Below are 16,574 nucleotides of genomic sequence, written 5' to 3'. Positions count from 1 at the left end.
TGGCGAATATTTCAAATTCCTGTCTTTCTCCTTTTACGTTTTTGCTTCTCTCAGGATTTTTCTACCCAAGTTCTACTTGTCAGTATGTGATGCAGAATTCTTAGGGTTTGCAGAGTTCTTCCTCTTCTTTCTGGTTATAGGGGAGATTATAGCAAACACAAATGAGGGAAAGAGTCTTAAAAACCCAGCAGAAAATAAGGAAAACTTAAGGCGGGTATAATTCAGTGGGAAGCTAAATTTTTTGCAGGAAATTCAAACAAATTCAAAATTTAAAAAATTTTGTTGTAGGTCCTAAGTCAGGGTTACAAACAATGTGTTTTTTTTTCAATACTGAAATTTTGTGATATTAAATGTTGATAACATATATAACATATATAACATTACAAAGAACGCATGTCTTAATGTTTAGAAAATGAAATTTTTATCTCTTCAGTCCCTGGGTCCTAGAGTCCTGTCTACTTGCCAATTATCTGCAAGCAGATAGTTACCACCAGAAGCTTTAGAAGTTCAGTATACATATTGGGAGCCTGCTGGGTAAATAAGGGCCACAGCTACTGCCAGACTTTCTGGGCTTCCAGCTATATAATCTCTATATAAATTGTCAGTGGAAAGCTTTCATCTTAAAAGTTATAATCAAATCAGAGTTTGGTGCAGATGTTGTGATTAAGTAGAGGGTTAATATACTGGATGTAATAGAGCTAAGAAAAGGAACCAGGCAAACATTGGCTGATATAAGTACCTGAAGAGATGGGGCCAACATTGACAAAATGGTTGGGTGAGGAGGGAAGGATAACTAAAGTACAGAAGATAGGTTGTAGAGGGGAATTAGCATGTGTGTCTTGTGTATTGATTTTAGGCAGGAATGTTTCACTGCATGAGTAAGTATCTTGGTCTCAAAATAAATTCTGCTGACAGAACTTTTGACAAAGAACAAGGTAAGTAAAATAATTTGTATTTTATTCAGATATTAGCATGGTATCCTAATTTTTAGTTTCTGATCTTGCCTACATCACCTTTAATGAGGATAAAGAAGGGGTTGATATGGAAATGCAGGAGAGAGGTGAACAGGGATTAAAAGCTTATAAAATTTCATTTAAAATCTGATTCGGTTTATTGTCCTGAAAATAAAGAACTTGGTGGGAACTTAAAACAAGATTTTACCACAGGAGAGCAGGTTAAATGAAGAATACCAGCTAATTGTAGTTTCTATTTTATGTATAAAATGATTATTAATATTTGTGACATAGTTCACAGTGTAATTTGGAGGCTCTTATAAAAATACTTAAATGTGCTTTTTAATAAAAAATACAGTGGCAACTACTATTTACCTAGTTCTTTTACTAGGTTTGTTGTGAAATTTTGAGCAAATCAGTGAAATGGCTAATGCCTCAGTTTCCCTTTCTTGATAGAGATGTAGTAAAATTAATCCCTCCCTATGCCATGTGATTTAAATCAATATTTTTTAAAAGGTCATGCTTCTTTAGAAAGAAATACAATGTGTTAATTTAATAAATAGATTTTAGCTTTCTTTCAAAAATTTATGTCCAAAGCCTGTTTTATTAAGTATTTAAATGATGAACACTTGTTTTGGCTTTGATTCTACAAGTGTGCAGATTGCTAAGAGCAGTAATCTCTTTTATCTGTTTGCTGGAGCACATTCACTTGTTTCCACTTGTTCCTAGCTGGCTGGTGTTAGGACCCAGAAAAGAAGCAGCAGTGGGATATAAATAGAGTACCAGAATGGGACAAAGTTTGAGAAGAAAGCATGACATCACTCAGACTTGCTCTCCACCCAAAAAGATCTGGGATGGAGGTGCAAATGTGAGCTGGACGAGCAAGGAGTCAGCAACTCTTTTCAGCTGAGTTTCTGAGGAAATAGTGAGAGTTCTACGTCTTGCCTGCTACAAGGAAGTGCATTTTCTTGCTAGCAAAACTAAAACTGGCTTCAGACTCCTTTCAGCATGAAAGTAATTGAAAGGAAAAGGCAACTGCAGGAAGAAAGTTGAAAACAAGATCTTTTCTTTTTGGCAGAGATTGTAACAGAAATATTTGACTTCTTTCCATGGAACACTACAACTTTCGGATCTGATGAACATTTCTTTTAATTTTCTTCCAGTCACGGTAATTTATTTATAGTTAAATGAAGAGATCAAAGTGTGAAGCGAGCAAATACTACTTAAAGCATCTGGAAGGATATTTTGCCATCCCTGAAGGAACAGAATTTTGAACCTGCATGGAAAATGTCTCTTGTAATACAAAAAGTAGCAAAGGAAAATTTATGATTGAAATCTTAGAAGAATTTAATTTCACTTGTACTTTAAACCTTAAATAGACCATGGAGAATTTATTACCTCTGCTCTGTTGTCATTATTCTTTGCTGATTTTATTTCAGTACAAATATCAGGTAATGTTCTGAACCTGGTCAGAATTGAATTATATTTAGATTCCTCTTAGCAATTTTTGCCTATGTCTCATTATATGTTTTATGTGCAGGTGTGTGGAAGCTATTCCCAGCTACCCAAACATCCAGGTAAGGAATGTTCTATTTACATTTTATGATAATGTGCCTAAATATTTACTTGCTTTTCCAGTTTGTATTTTTCTTTTTTTTTTTTTAGTAGCTCCAAAGAAACTGTGATACTATGTTTGAATGTCAGCTCCATATTATAAATGTAATAAAGTCTGAAGTATAAGACTGTCCCAGTCATTTTAAATTCAGTAACCTATCTACTAGATATTCTACAAATATAGAGAAAAATGGCTTGTATTTGATATATAGAAAGCCCTTATACATTGTTTTTGTTATTAGTTTTTTGAGTTTCTAAATCAGACTTATACACAGAGTATTTTCTTTTTTCCTTGGTGTCTTACTGTTCAGCATTTTCAGTTCAATGATTTGCAGTTAGATATGCCAGCTCATATACTTTGCAATACTTTGGCTTGTCTTCAAGTCATCTGCTCTTTTTCATGCTTAAGTTTAAATCAGTTATAGAGCATATGAAGAATCTCTCATCTGTTTTTGATGTAAAAAAAACTTGCTCTAAGCTTATTTGGGGTCTGTGTGTGTAACTGCAAAATTCTTCTGTTTATAAAAATAGTTTAACCTCAAGCCTCATGGTGGTGTACAAGTACAATTTTACTCCTTACCAATTCATGTATGGCTTTGTGCTTTTAAGTTTTCACCATATGTAATAATTTTCGAATAAAATACAGAGTGATGTGGAAAAGCCATGTTGCCTGCTATTGCTGTAGCTTCAGGCCAGTTAATTTCTTTTATTCCACCTTTACTAAAAAACAAAAATATAGTCTAATTTCCTATAGATGAGTATCACTGACTTCTAGCTGATGGAATGGTGGGGGGAAAATCCTGCGGGAAGGGGGCAAGTTACACAACATTTATTTTGCAGTCTGTTAGCATAACTGAGCAATGCTTTCTGGATTTGAACTAGGCTATAAAGTCCTGCGATTTTGTTCTAAATGCAGCATAGTTACCTATTGAAAGGATATTGCAAGTGTAAATTGAATTTGAGGCAGCAGGTATTTGTTTTTTATAAGGTCTTCTCAGGGCTGATGGTCAGGCTTGAGTAGTCATATCTTCTAAAATCTGCTCAAGCTCATCATTTACGCCGTGTGGATAAATCTGCCAGTGGAAAGCAGCAGATGTTTTGCTTTTGTCTGCTTGTCCACCTGTTGCTGAGAAGGACACCTAGGAAAGCAAAATGCTTTTATCTGCACCACAGAGTTCTGGTTTTGATGTAGTGGAGAAGCTTCTGAAGGAAAGCTAACACTGTGTGGGGAGGAATGAACTCTCTTCTATACATTGCTTATTATTCTGGAACCCTTTCTCTTGAGGAACATCAAATTCCTCCTGTTAAAGGAAGTTCTGCTGTATGACTCTAAGGTGAGAGTTATCTGTAGATGTCAGGAAGATTAGACTGCAATAGCAACTGTGCTAGCACCTATATTCTCCTCCATGGTGCAGCTCCTCCAACAGAGTACTGCTCCTTACTCTTGTCTTCTATGTGTTTTACTAATAGTGTTGCATTGATTTTTCTATCTCCATTCTATTTGGAGATAGAATAATATTTCTGGGATTCTGGAAGTTTTTTCCTACTCCCTTGAACTGCAGAGTTCTTATGTGCCTGTACAGGAAGCAAGCAGCAACAGAAGTACCATGCTGTAGATTCTAAACACTCCCTGGTGCATTTCCTTCTTGGTGCTTTGTACTATCCACAGTGTATTTAAAATCTGGGTAAAATCTTGAAATGACTCTTGAATGGCTCCTCAACTATTACTTCAATGAAAGCTGCCTGGTACACTAGCAGAGTCTGAGTCAGAGATTGTTACACATTTTAAGTGCAATTAAGATAAAAATGAATAGAGTTTTAAGGGAAGTTTTCTGCAGTGGTCAATCAGATATATGGCTTTTATCTACAGTGCCACTTTGATTTATGATCTTGCTTATGTGACATACTTGATTTACATAAATTATCTTGTTGTATTTAAATTATTGACCTCCTTTATTGTTCTCTTCTGTAGAGACTTGTTACACTCCTTGTTGTCCCTTACTTCAATAACCTTTACCTCTTTCTTGAAAGGGTTCAAAGTTCTGGCATCAGCTTCCCATTACTGGCCATTGGAAGATGTGGATGGAATTCATGAGTTTCGGGATACAAATGGAGGTAGACAAAGGATTCATTGACAATGACAATAACAATAACATGAGTTTGAGGCAGTCTGTAAATAGGAAGGGAGCAGGAGAAAAAGAAGGGGTTAGGTTTTGTACTGAAATTGAGATATTTTCAGTTAATGTTTTTGCACTGCTCCTGTGTCCAAGTTCTTTTGTATTTGTGAACTAATTTTTATATTCTCAGACATTTTATGGGCTGTCTATGGATTATTAAGGTTATAAAGAGAAAAGGTTTATGATCCAAAGAGTCATTGAAATAACATTATTATTAATTGGTTTGGTACACACATAACATGCACTAATACACTCAGTGACTGAGATATTCATCTATGCCATCAGTGAAGATACCTGCTTCTTTTTTGCTTCTCATTGGCATGAAATGCCTAACTTCTTCATACTCTTTTGAAAAATTACATGTAGGTATCTATAGAATGGGAAGTCTTAGCTCATACCTAAATACTTCTTACAAATCTTTATTTGCTTTTGGGTCTTTCTTTAAAAGCAGTATTGCAGTGTTCCAATTCTTTTTCCAGTCGAGCAAAATCAGGAGAGGTTTGTAAGGCAGAGCTCATTGATTTAAAAGTCTTTTGTCAAGACTGCAGGATCCCAGAGGGACTGATATTAAATAGCAGCCTGATTGGATTCAGCAGTTTTCTGGTCCTGATATTTCACATCAGGATGAAAAAAAGGGTGGTGGAACTTCTCGGGAACAAGTCCATTCCTTTCTGATGGACTTTTCAGCTATGCTCAGCCTCTTCCTGAAACTCAAAGGTCCCATAGTAATTTTCACATGTCCTGTTTTTTTAAACTTCTGATATGTTAGCCAATTCCAATTTGGGAGGATGTATATTTACCAGTATTTCTCACACTGTGGCTGACTACCCTGGCAGTTAGCTAAACTGTTTTTTGTACTAGTGCAAGGGGCAGCTGCTGTGTTAGTACTGCTGACTATATACCTTTGTACCATATACTAAAGCTTTACCTTGAAAGACCACTGCATAAGAGACCTTTAAAACCTTACATGAAAAATTTTTAAGTGTTTCAAAAGTACAAAGTTGTTTTTTATTATACAAAAAAGACAATATCAGTCTCTAAGAGGGAAAAAGCTCCATGAATATCTAAACCCTTTTATTTCAGAGGTGTTCAAGTATTTTAAACTTTGATCCATCTTCATACAAAGTTTGTTAAAGAAATTAAATGGACTGACCAGGAATAAATATAGGCAGTGTTCTGCTACCATTGAAGACTGGCAGCATTCCTATTGACTTCAGTAGAACCATAATTTGGCTTACAAAAGTTGCCATATGAGTTCTCTATCAATGTGTTAAAGTAATTTTCTGACATGGCACCTCATACAATTTCAAGAGTAAAGGACTCCATATCTAGCACTGTTTTGGCACTCATGTTACAACAAAGTGCTTGAAAGCATTATATAAAATATAGCTCTTGGAGAAATGACAACTGATGTTAGTTCGTATTTCAAATTATGTTAGGTTTCTAAATTTTGCTGAAATAATGTAGTCTTTTCAGTAGTGTCTTGGGAGAGCTAAAGCAGAACATTTAAAGTTCCTAATCCTGCAAACCTTCACTTACAAGAAAGGAACTGGCTCACATGAGAAATCTCCTTTGACTTCTATTATGACATTGTGGTAAATAACTTTATAAATGAGCCAGCTCTGTGACTTTGCTAAAAAACAGTTTGGTGGACTTTGTCTCACTATTATTTGCAGAGGATGCTAGTAAGCAAAAGTCTTTTTCTCTGAAGTTCAGTTCTGACACTGAATTCTTTACTTAATGCTTTAGTGGATAGTTCAGATTCCTCTCAGTTTCTTCTGTTGTGTCATGTAATACAAAGGTGATATTTCAACTGCCTCAAGCAGAGGACTTATGTATCTATATGATAATTGAATTTGATATACAAGATTTTTTTATTCTGTTAATCTAATGCAAGTGACAATTTGCTTGTTTTTGTTACAGTTATGATTACACAACTCTTCTGTTTATTGCTAGAGTCTTTCTTGTTTTTCCACTCACCATATCATGCAATTATTTTCATTCCATGTTTCTCCTCTTAAACTCTTGAAGCATCATAATCTGTCTGTCGTGTTAATCCATTTTATTTGTTGGACTCATTGTGTGTGAAGCCAGATTTATATCTCTCAATGCATTTTTGTTCTGAGAGAGCACGTTGAAAACTAATTTTTTTAATCTCAGCAGCAGAAACAATTGAAAGGAAACAATCAGCTTAAAGTCTAGTAAATAGAAAAAAGATGTGGTTGTGTTCAGGTCTCTCATCTGCCCCTTGTGTGGTGGTGCTGTGTTTTTTTTTATTTTTTTTTATTTATTTTTTTTTTTTTAAATTTGCCTTTCTCTTCTCTAATCTCAGCTGGTCTAAATGCCAAATCAATGTCTTTTTGCTTCCATGGGCTTTCTATCAAGCTCTATTTGCCTGCACAGCATAAATAATTACAAGATCCTGTTAAATTATCAAAGTTAGGAAAATAGACCTATAGAATAAAAATGTTTTGTCAGTTATAAAAAAAGTTGAGTTTTCCCCCTGTGTTTAGATGGAATCTATTGTAATTTAATTTGTGCCCATTGCCTTCTATCTATTCACTGGACACAACTAAGGATAGTCTGTCATTACCTCTAAAACCTCTGTTGTGTGTTTATACACATTGATAAGATCCCTGAGCCCTCTCCTCTCCAGGCTGAGCGGTCTCAGTCTGTGATGTGTGCTATGTTGAGAGATATGAACTGGTCAATTCATTACTGATTGTGTTTATTCATTGTTTTGCTTATTTGCTTATTTTCTTTTGTTGTTCCACCCAGCTCTAAGAATCCACAACTTCACTGTGCTTCCTTCCCATAACTCTACCTTTGTATATACCAATGACTCTGCCTACTCTAACTTCTCTGCAACTGTAGGTGAGGATTTATACGGGGTTTTTTTTTTTTTGCATTTGTCAAGCTTGGATGGTTCTTATAACATTGGATTCAAGGTTAACAAGAATTTTGGTTGAAGTGGTCACCTGGTAAAGGTCTGTTTATGCTTATGTTGGTTTACACAATTGAAAAAGCACTCTTGTAATGTTACCTGAGTTATTCTGAACTACTGGGAGAGTTATCCCCATGCTAAGCAGCCCATGGGAGGGTGGCATCTGGTCCTCCACAACCTGAAATATTCATATAGAGCATAAAACCAACAGATGACATTTCAGAGGAACATAAGAACAAATAGGTTGACTTAAAAGGAAAAAGAAGTCATCTGTTTTTCACCATTTCATAGTCATTTTTAAAGGCTACATTAATAAAGACAAATGCAAGTAAATCTGCAAGGCCTGGAAGTAAGGCCTTGTCAGTCAGGACATCTTTGATTAAAATGCGTTTTTTTTCAATATTAAAAACCAAAACAAAACACAAGGAAAAATCTGCACATGTAAATCCGTTTTTGTTTGTTTGTTTGTTTACTTATTTTTACATCAACACATGAGAAGATAAAAAACCCAGAAAACTACAGCTTTCTAGGCAGAAGCCTGACAGATTAGAATCTAGTTACATCTATAGCACTATAATCTTAAAATAATTTAAGTCACTAAGATTGATACTTGTGTAGGTGCAGTTGAAATATGATCTCTTGTCCTCTCTACCATTAGGTATTAACTCACATCTAGTTGGAAAATCTGACCCAAGGGGAAGGGTGGAAATGGTAGAGCTGTCATTCAGGCTGCTCAGATAGGAGGTTTATATTAGAATACCAAACCCAACATTTTTCTACCTCTCTAACAGTAAAAATATGCTGGCAAATATGAACTCTATTAGTAATGAACTTCAAATGACCCTAAATCCTTTCAGCCATTTCTTATCTGCTTTATAGACCATTTTCATAATTCTCACATAATAAGATACATTAAAAACGGACATTAAAAAGTGTGACAACAGTGGCAAAGGAAGTGCTATGGAAACAGAAATGTATTACCTTGTGGAATTTATTCTGACAAGATTAATTTAGAAAGCCAGTGCCTCAAGAAGAACATAGAAATATTTGCTTCACTCCATAATACTCTTTCAAAATTTCAACGGAAAGTGTATTTTATCTGTCAATTAGTGACGGAACTGGATGAGCCAGAAAAAATTATTCTCATAGCTTGTGTTTCCCTCAGAGCAACTCTTCTCATAACACCTTTTCAGAAGAAATTATAGAAAAGTTTTAAAACCAAGGTCCTGAATTTTCACAGTCCTTGCAGAATTTCTGCCACAAACAATGTTATTCATGTGAAATTCCAAACTGAACAATAGCATTGTCTGGCTTGGAAACAGTATTCTGTGGAATGCAGGCTTTTAAACACAGTAGAATCTTGTTTTTTGTTATGTTTTCTTATTATCTTAATTGCTCAAAATATTACCTCTTTTTATCTTAGGACTTCCCATCATCATCTATTAGCTATACTCCTCAGACCTTACTGAGGTTTCCTATATTAAATAACTGTTATGATTTTTTAGTATTAAGAAGTCTTGTGTGTTTAGCTAGCAGGCTAAACAAGATGAATCAACTTGCTTTTCTTTAGGAGGGAACACAAGAAAATCACAGTCATATCACCAGACAATCAGTTACTATCAGTGTTAGACAAAGAAAAAGAGTTTCCAAATGACAGTGATGCCCTACAAAAGGATGTCTGAAAAGGATGTGTAATTCTGCCTTCTGAATATAACTTGTCAAGTATATTTCATGGAGTTATTTGTTTTTCATGAAGAGCGGCTTTTGATTGCAAAATTTCTCTTTCAAAAAGGGAAGAAAAAAAAGCTCCCCATTCTTTTAAATCTGTTATTTTTGCTTAAAGAATGTCTTCACTATCTCAGCCAGACAGTAAGACAGTAAACGCCTCAGTGAGGTATCTGGTATTCAGAGGTTTATTCAGATTATTTTGAAAAAATGATTTTTGGGTATATGTATTCAGTCGAGCAGTCTTAGTTAATAAAAAATCTGAGTGATGGATATGAGCATAATTTTTAAAAACTTTAAATCAAAGAGTTATCCATATGATTCTTTAAAACACCCCACCAATATTTCCCCATCAAATGAAAACAAAACCCCAAAAGACCACCACCAACAAAATACCCCTAGAAAAGCAAACACACAGATGGGATAAAGGAAACATATGAGGTGTGTAGGTCTTAAAGTCATGTTTCTAGAGAGTTTTGATGTTCCAAACTTTTAACTATATTTTGCTTTTCCTATAGATATTGTAGAAGGAATGGTGAACAAAGGAATTTACGTCACTGAAAAGAAAGGAGTTACCTTTCTCTTCTTTGGAAGCTACCAGAATTCTTGCATTAGTAATCCAGAAGTTTGTGGACCTGAAGGTTAGTAAGTTCATTAAGTGCTATTTGCTTAAATTTTGCTGTGTAATTGTGTAATTTAAAAATCATTGTTTCTTTCCTAATTGGAATGAGCTCTCTAGAATTCTAGCCTGACTTTTTTCTTTATTGACTTTTAAAACAGGCTACTGATTGCTGAAAATTTAAGGTTTTTTTTCCAACTGCAATGTCAATTAGGAGTAATCACCAGTTACTCAGATCAATGATTTCCAGTATGATTTATTCCAACAAACAAATAAAAAAGAAGCTTACTGTGCCCAAAATCCTGCCTGTGGCACGAAGAGTAATTCCTACTGCAGTTTGACAAACCAGCATGTCCTACAGATTTCAAATTTAGGAGACAGTTTTTCAGTACAGCCTTACCAGGAACATCGGGTTGTTTTGATTTTTTTAGATTTATCTTTGGAGATGAGAATTTTAGGTCTCCAGTGTCTTGATGTCCTCAAAGATGGTTAAATCTCATTCTATATCTTTTCCCCTTTCTTCTTGGAGTAGGGTTACAAAATGACTGGTGGAATAGGGAGACTTGGGTTTGATGAAGTGTTGATGACAGAATATGACTGAAACAGTAGTTTCAATAGTAGCTGACTGCCAGATCAAGCACAGACTAAACACTAGCATAAAACATTCACTGGAGATTTAAAATTGAATAGAAATGGGAGGATCAATGAAAATGGTGGCTTTCTATACATCAACTCAGCAGTCCCTAAATTTAAGCAATATTGTTAACATTCAATTTTCTTGCTTTTATTGATTTAGATAATTCTTCAAGTAGTTAATCTTATTTGAAACAGGGTACTTTATTTTGAGCTTCTGTAGCAAGAGCTGTGAATTAACTTTTTAAGAGAGTAGGAAAAACTTGGAGATTGGCTGGTACACAGCTATTACCTGAGTGTTAGAAAAGTACCTGAGAGTGTTAGAAAAAGTAATTTAGTATCCTACTGTAGGCATATTTTCTGATACATGCTGTATCTTTTAATAATTTTTTTATGCCACTGGGAAATAAAAATCATCAATAAGGTATATTATTTCTGCATCCATGGTCTAACGTAATAATTGGAATAAATTATTTTTATAGTACTGGAGCACTCCAGTATCTCACAAACAAGAACATTAAAAACATAAAACACTGAAATGTTCAGCAGATAAATTGTGAGGAGAAGAAATCATATAACAAATACTAAATCACCGTAGCAGGTATAAAAATGAAGGGAAAAAAGCCAACACCCCTTTAGCTAAAGTGAGTGTCTTTTGGTTTTCTGGGAATTGGATAAAACCTGTGGCAATAAGATGTAATTTTATTCAAGGCTACTATTGCTTAACCAGGCCTTGGTGTTCATTGATTGCATTTCTGTGAAACTGGTCTTAATACACTTGAGCAGGGAATGCTTTCTGAAAAAATCTTTGCATCTTTTCAGATGAAATAGTACAACCTATGAAACAAAAATCCCATTATTGTTCCCTAGTCTAATTGTAACATTTCAGAACTGTTATTTTGACTTGACAAAACAAATTCTCGTTTCTTAAATGCTGAAAAATTCTCCCCCACCTTCCTTCCTTCAATAATTTTTAAGCAATGGTTTACTGTAAGCAGTTCAGGGATCATTAAAGTGGAATTTTTAGTCAAAAGAAACATTTCTGAAAGCTGGAAGAGAATGTTCTCTTAATCATTAGTTTGAACACAGTAGGAGATGTTGGATTTAGTTATCATATATGAAACTGAAATTAAAAAAAAAGCAGCCCTATGCACAACTTCTAGAGGGCCAGTGATAACTGATCAGAATTTTAATGGTGGTTATTTTATCATGTATAAAGCAATTAAGGAATAGTGTGTAGATCATGTAAATTGATGGGTCCTGTCATGGGAATAAACAGGTCAGTTAGAGAGGAAGATACTAAATAGCTACATTAATTATAGAATAATAGAATTCTTAACTTTTATGGTAAGTTAATGTGACAAAGAATGTGTGAAATATAAAAAAGTTCTTTATAGTAATGGAGAATATTTCTGACTGCAGTAAGTGGTCTGAAGTTTTTAAAAATTTAATCATAAAATTATGAAATTCTGAAATATAATTTTTTTTTTTTTTTTAAACAAGAAATATACCTAATAGTTTGAGGGCTTCATTAACTTGTGCTGGGCTGTCTGGTAACAAATTTGTGAAGTTAATACTGCTTTGGCTGCCTGCAGACCTGCTAACTATAAATTCATCCACAGATATTTTGACAACATGTCAAAAGAGCACTGTCAGCAGGTTAAGGGAAGTGATTATTCCCCTCTATTCAGTGGTCATGTGAGTGTATCTGAATTACCAGGTCTCTTTTTGTCTCCTGATACAAAAGAGATGCTGACAAGCCAGAGTGAGTTCAGCAGATGATGTAAGAGGATAGAGAATGTGTCATCAGAGGGGAGGCTCAGGCTTTGCCTTACACCACTGCAGAAAAGAGAATGCTAAGGGCTTGTGTCAACTACTTGATGGGTGGTTATAGAAGCAGATGGAGCTAAGCAGTCCTGGAGATGGATGATGAAAATGTGACAAACATTGCAGGCACATAGTAACACAGGAAATGCCAATTGGATCTATGGAAATCAAGTTTCTTTGCAATGTAGATGGTCAAGCATTAGGATGGCTTGCAGAGAGAGGCTGTGTAATCTGTATCCATGGTGACACAAAAATCTCAGCTGAGCTCTGAGAAATCACATCTAGCTCTGAAACTGAGCCTGCTTTGAGCACGTAATTTAGATTAGGTGATCTCCATGATGATTGCTAACTTAATTTATTATGATTCTTTGTGGCAAAACCTCTTCCACTTCCGTACTTCATAACCTTTTTTCTCAGCCTGCTCTGGTCAGATTTTATTGTTAGTACTTTGTACTATATATTCTGATATGAACATTTTTAGGACCTGTTAGTGTTGAGCCATTTTCTTTGTGACTGCATTTGACTGCAGAACCTCTACAGCAGAGCCACTGTGAACTTCTGAAGTGCAAGGGGATTTAATTTGCTACTTGTGTTTCAGTCAGTCCTTTTGAGGTAACCTTTATTAAAGCAGCAAGCCATCTTTCAGAAATCATACTTCTTCACTAATGTGCAATCTGAAGAGCTCTTTAATGTAAAGTATTGTGAATTGAACAGGATTATTTGTGGACAAATTTAATCACACAAGGACTTGCAGGATTGCACAGGATTGCACTTTCATTTTGGGAAGGGTTTTTTTTAAAATATATTTAATTACATTTAATTATTTTAATTATATTTTTTATACTTCAGAATTTTGTCTGTGGGTTTGCATATGTTGTTATCCCTTTCTTTACACTGGCTCTTTGCTGTGAGCAATTACTGGAGCACTGAAGTGTGAAAACACAGGTGATAACCTGCTTAGAAGAATTAAAGTCAATGGATGCTCCTCAATAAGCACAGGCACACTTGCAGCTAGTTAGTGCCTTAGTAGCCTAGAAGCAGTCAATGCACTATTTCTGCTTTTTCTGGCATTCGAACATCAGAGAAAAGAGGTAGTTGCTGGTGGAGGATATGGAGATATGAGAGATACTTGAGTGTTGAAATAAGCTAAGATCACAGGAGGAAAAGGACATCATCACAGGAGTGTCAGAAAGGTGAGGATGGAGAGATGAGAGAAAATGGAAGCATAATTCTAAGAAAAAACTTCGTTACTTTTTGTGCTTAAAGATTTTCATTTTAACTGACAGGAGCTACTCAGAAAGCGATGATTAAATGTCCCTGGGCATGCACAGGTGATGTGAAACTGGAGATGTTTATTTGGTTTAAACTGTCAGAGCATTGTTGATTTTAAAAATACTGTCCTTGTTTATGATAGATGATCTGTCAAAAAAAGCATTCCCACTCTGTACTTTACCAGTGCTGAAAAATCTGAACTGTGCTTGTCTTATTGGTTTGGGCTTTTTTTGTTTTTTTTTTTTTTTCCTTGTTAAAATCTCCTCTCACTTGTTTTTTGATCAGGAGTAACATTTTCCTTTTTCTGGAAGACTCAAGACCAGCAGGCTAAGTTTCTCCCTGCCTCTGGTGGACAAGTAATTTCCAGTGGTTTCAAAATCTGTTCAAATGAAGGTGAAGGCTCAGTAGAATTTTATACCCGTGGGAATGCAATGATGAAGTGGAAAGCGAGCTTTAGCCCACCAGGTAAAGCCTTATAAATTTTTTAATTAATTTCTTTGTAAAAATTTACTTTATTCTTGCAGACATGTAGTGGTAAGAGCACAACTTCAGGAAAGAAAAGTGGATATATAAAAATAGCCACAGAGCTTTGTACTTGAGAATTGTCTTGATTTGGAGAGAGAGAAATCAATTATAAACTGCTTTTGTATTATAAAACAATTGTTGTTCAGTAACAGTCCTCAGACCCAACTTCCAGCTATTTCTGAAGTGGAATTCTTATTGGTAAAAATACATTAATGGGGATTTAAGTGCAAAAACTGAAGAATGTAGGTTAATCCCTGTCAATTCTCAGTATATTCTAAAACTTCATACATGTGCTTTCCTCTGTGGCCTCCTAAATTCAGTCTTTGGTAACTATCTCAGTGTTTAGTGCTTTGGACATTTTATTATCTGTTTGTTATCAAGTTTTGTATGCCATGGCATTTTATTGATAAACATTCTGGAATATCATTGTCTTACTGCTTCTATCTAAACTGTGTATTTTTGGGTTGTGGTCTTACCTAATGACTGGAAGAAATTCTGATCTAGTAATGCTAATGACAGTCATTCAGTCTTCCCTTGACTACTTGTACATTGGTAAACTAGGACTCTCACCTCCTAGTAGCAATGTTTTACAAACCTTAATAAATCAGAGTAGAAATCTTATTTTAAGAAAAAACCCTTATAATTATAAGAATAATTCACGTTTGTGGTTTTACTCAATCCAAGTGAAAATTAGTATAAGTTTTCAGCCCCTCAAATATAACAAAAGCTCTGAAAACTTTTAATTAGTCTATTGGCCTGTTCACCAGTACTTGCATTCTTTATGCAGTTCTTGCTGCACTGGGTTTTTAGACAGTATTGAACAGACTTCTGATCTTGGCCAGTAATACTTAGCAAGTGTAATTTATGAAACTGCAGTGAGCCCAAGTAAGAGTTCAGAGAAAAGCTAACAGGAGTTCTGCCAAAGTATGGGCTCCCCTCGGGTATAAAGATTAATATATGTGACATCAGCATTCCATAACTCACTCTTAGCACTTTCTATACAGTTCTATAGCATTGCACAAGTCAGCAAAAACTTACTGAGCAGGGGAGACTGTAAATGGAATTGATTCATGGATTTTTCTGTGACTTTTGATGTTTCGCAGGTCCTTATTGGACTCATATTCTCTTTACCTGGAAATCAAGAGAAGGACTGAAAGTCTATGTCAATGGAACTCTAAACACAACTGATCCAGAGGGGAAAGTTTTCTATGACTATGGAGACCCCAGTGCAAATCTACTGACTGGGACAGAGGGGGATCCAACGAAGCGTTATGTGAACGGGGCATTTGATGAATTTATTATATGGGAAAGGGCCCTCACCCCTCATGAAATTGAGCAGTACTTTACAGCTGCTGTTGGTGAGTATTTATATTGTTGCCCTAATCTATCTTCTGTAAAAATGCCAACTTCGAACTGTTTATTGTGTAGGATTTGTCTTCATTTTACATGTTGCAGCTATTGAATGTAACATTTAGAGGATGAAAAAGTCAGGTATCAATGTCATCAGAACACTCAGCTGTCTTTGGAAGTGCAGTGTTTTCATCCTGGATTCGAAGTCCTTAAAAATTTCATCAAAAATTACCAACACTCAAAGTATTCATCCATCTGTATTCTGACAGATGTGCTTAGTAACAGTAACCTCTCCCCTTCTTGGAATGATAAGGATTAACTTATGTGTGCTTCTGAACTGAAAAAAGGTATTTGCTAAAATGTAATATCAAAGGCAGAGAATCAGGATTTTAACAAAGACTTAGAAGACTGTTAAGGCCAGTAAAGCCTGATCATTGTTCTGTGGATCTTTATAGTAAATTTTTCATAAGAAAAAGTTGCTATTAAGTGCTTATGTGTGAGTAGCATCCCTCTTGGAAACAGAAGTATAGGGCATGTGGCTTTACTATCAGTTTCCCTGCTTACATCTAGTCTTACTAGGTAAGTGAGAGCTAAAGCAGTTATGGGAATAACTCTGGTGCTTCTAAACCCCTGGGAAACTTTTTAACAACAGAAACTCTTAGAATTACAGAACTCCTGATGTATGCCTGGAAATGAGAATGTATATCTTTGACTTAAAAGTTTGTTTATGGCAAAAAATATACACAAAATATAGTATATCCAAAAGAACATACAAGCTACTTTATGGTGGAATTGAAGTTACTGAAAAAGGAAACCCTCCATCTGGTATATAATAAAGAAATCTACTTGCTTTGCCACACAAATATTAGCAATTGCACTCAAGTTCTTTACTTTAAAACCTTTTCTTTTTAAAAGGTGAATAGTCTGAAAGTCTT

At 35.1% G+C, this 16,574-nt stretch overlaps 1 protein-coding gene across 2 annotated transcripts in view; it reads left to right on the top strand.

Annotated features, from left to right (window-relative positions):
- Window positions 1–386: 386 nt before the first annotated feature.
- The window catches only part of ADGRD1 (adhesion G protein-coupled receptor D1), a 129,652-nt gene continuing 113,464 nt past the window's right edge, over window positions 387–16,574 (top strand). The window contains exons 1-7 of one of the 2 annotated variants that reach the window (XM_071762963.1): window positions 387–2,404; window positions 2,494–2,530; window positions 4,599–4,682; window positions 7,523–7,618; window positions 9,932–10,054; window positions 14,050–14,229; window positions 15,393–15,647. In XM_071762963.1, coding sequence (XP_071619064.1) covers window positions 2,336–2,404; window positions 2,494–2,530; window positions 4,599–4,682; window positions 7,523–7,618; window positions 9,932–10,054; window positions 14,050–14,229; window positions 15,393–15,647 — 844 coding nt within the window. In that variant the 5' untranslated portion in view covers window positions 387–2,335. The remainder of the gene's footprint in view (window positions 2,405–2,493; window positions 2,531–4,598; window positions 4,683–7,522; window positions 7,619–9,931; window positions 10,055–14,049; window positions 14,230–15,392; window positions 15,648–16,574) is intronic. The other variant, XM_071762964.1, reaches the window with a different exon arrangement.

This window comes from Heliangelus exortis, chromosome 19, assembly GCF_036169615.1.
Source record: "Heliangelus exortis chromosome 19, bHelExo1.hap1, whole genome shotgun sequence".
NCBI classification, from domain to species: domain Eukaryota; kingdom Metazoa; phylum Chordata; class Aves; order Apodiformes; family Trochilidae; genus Heliangelus; species Heliangelus exortis.
Note: the sequence above shows the minus strand (reverse complement) of the source record. Positions and strands in the feature narration are given on the sequence as shown.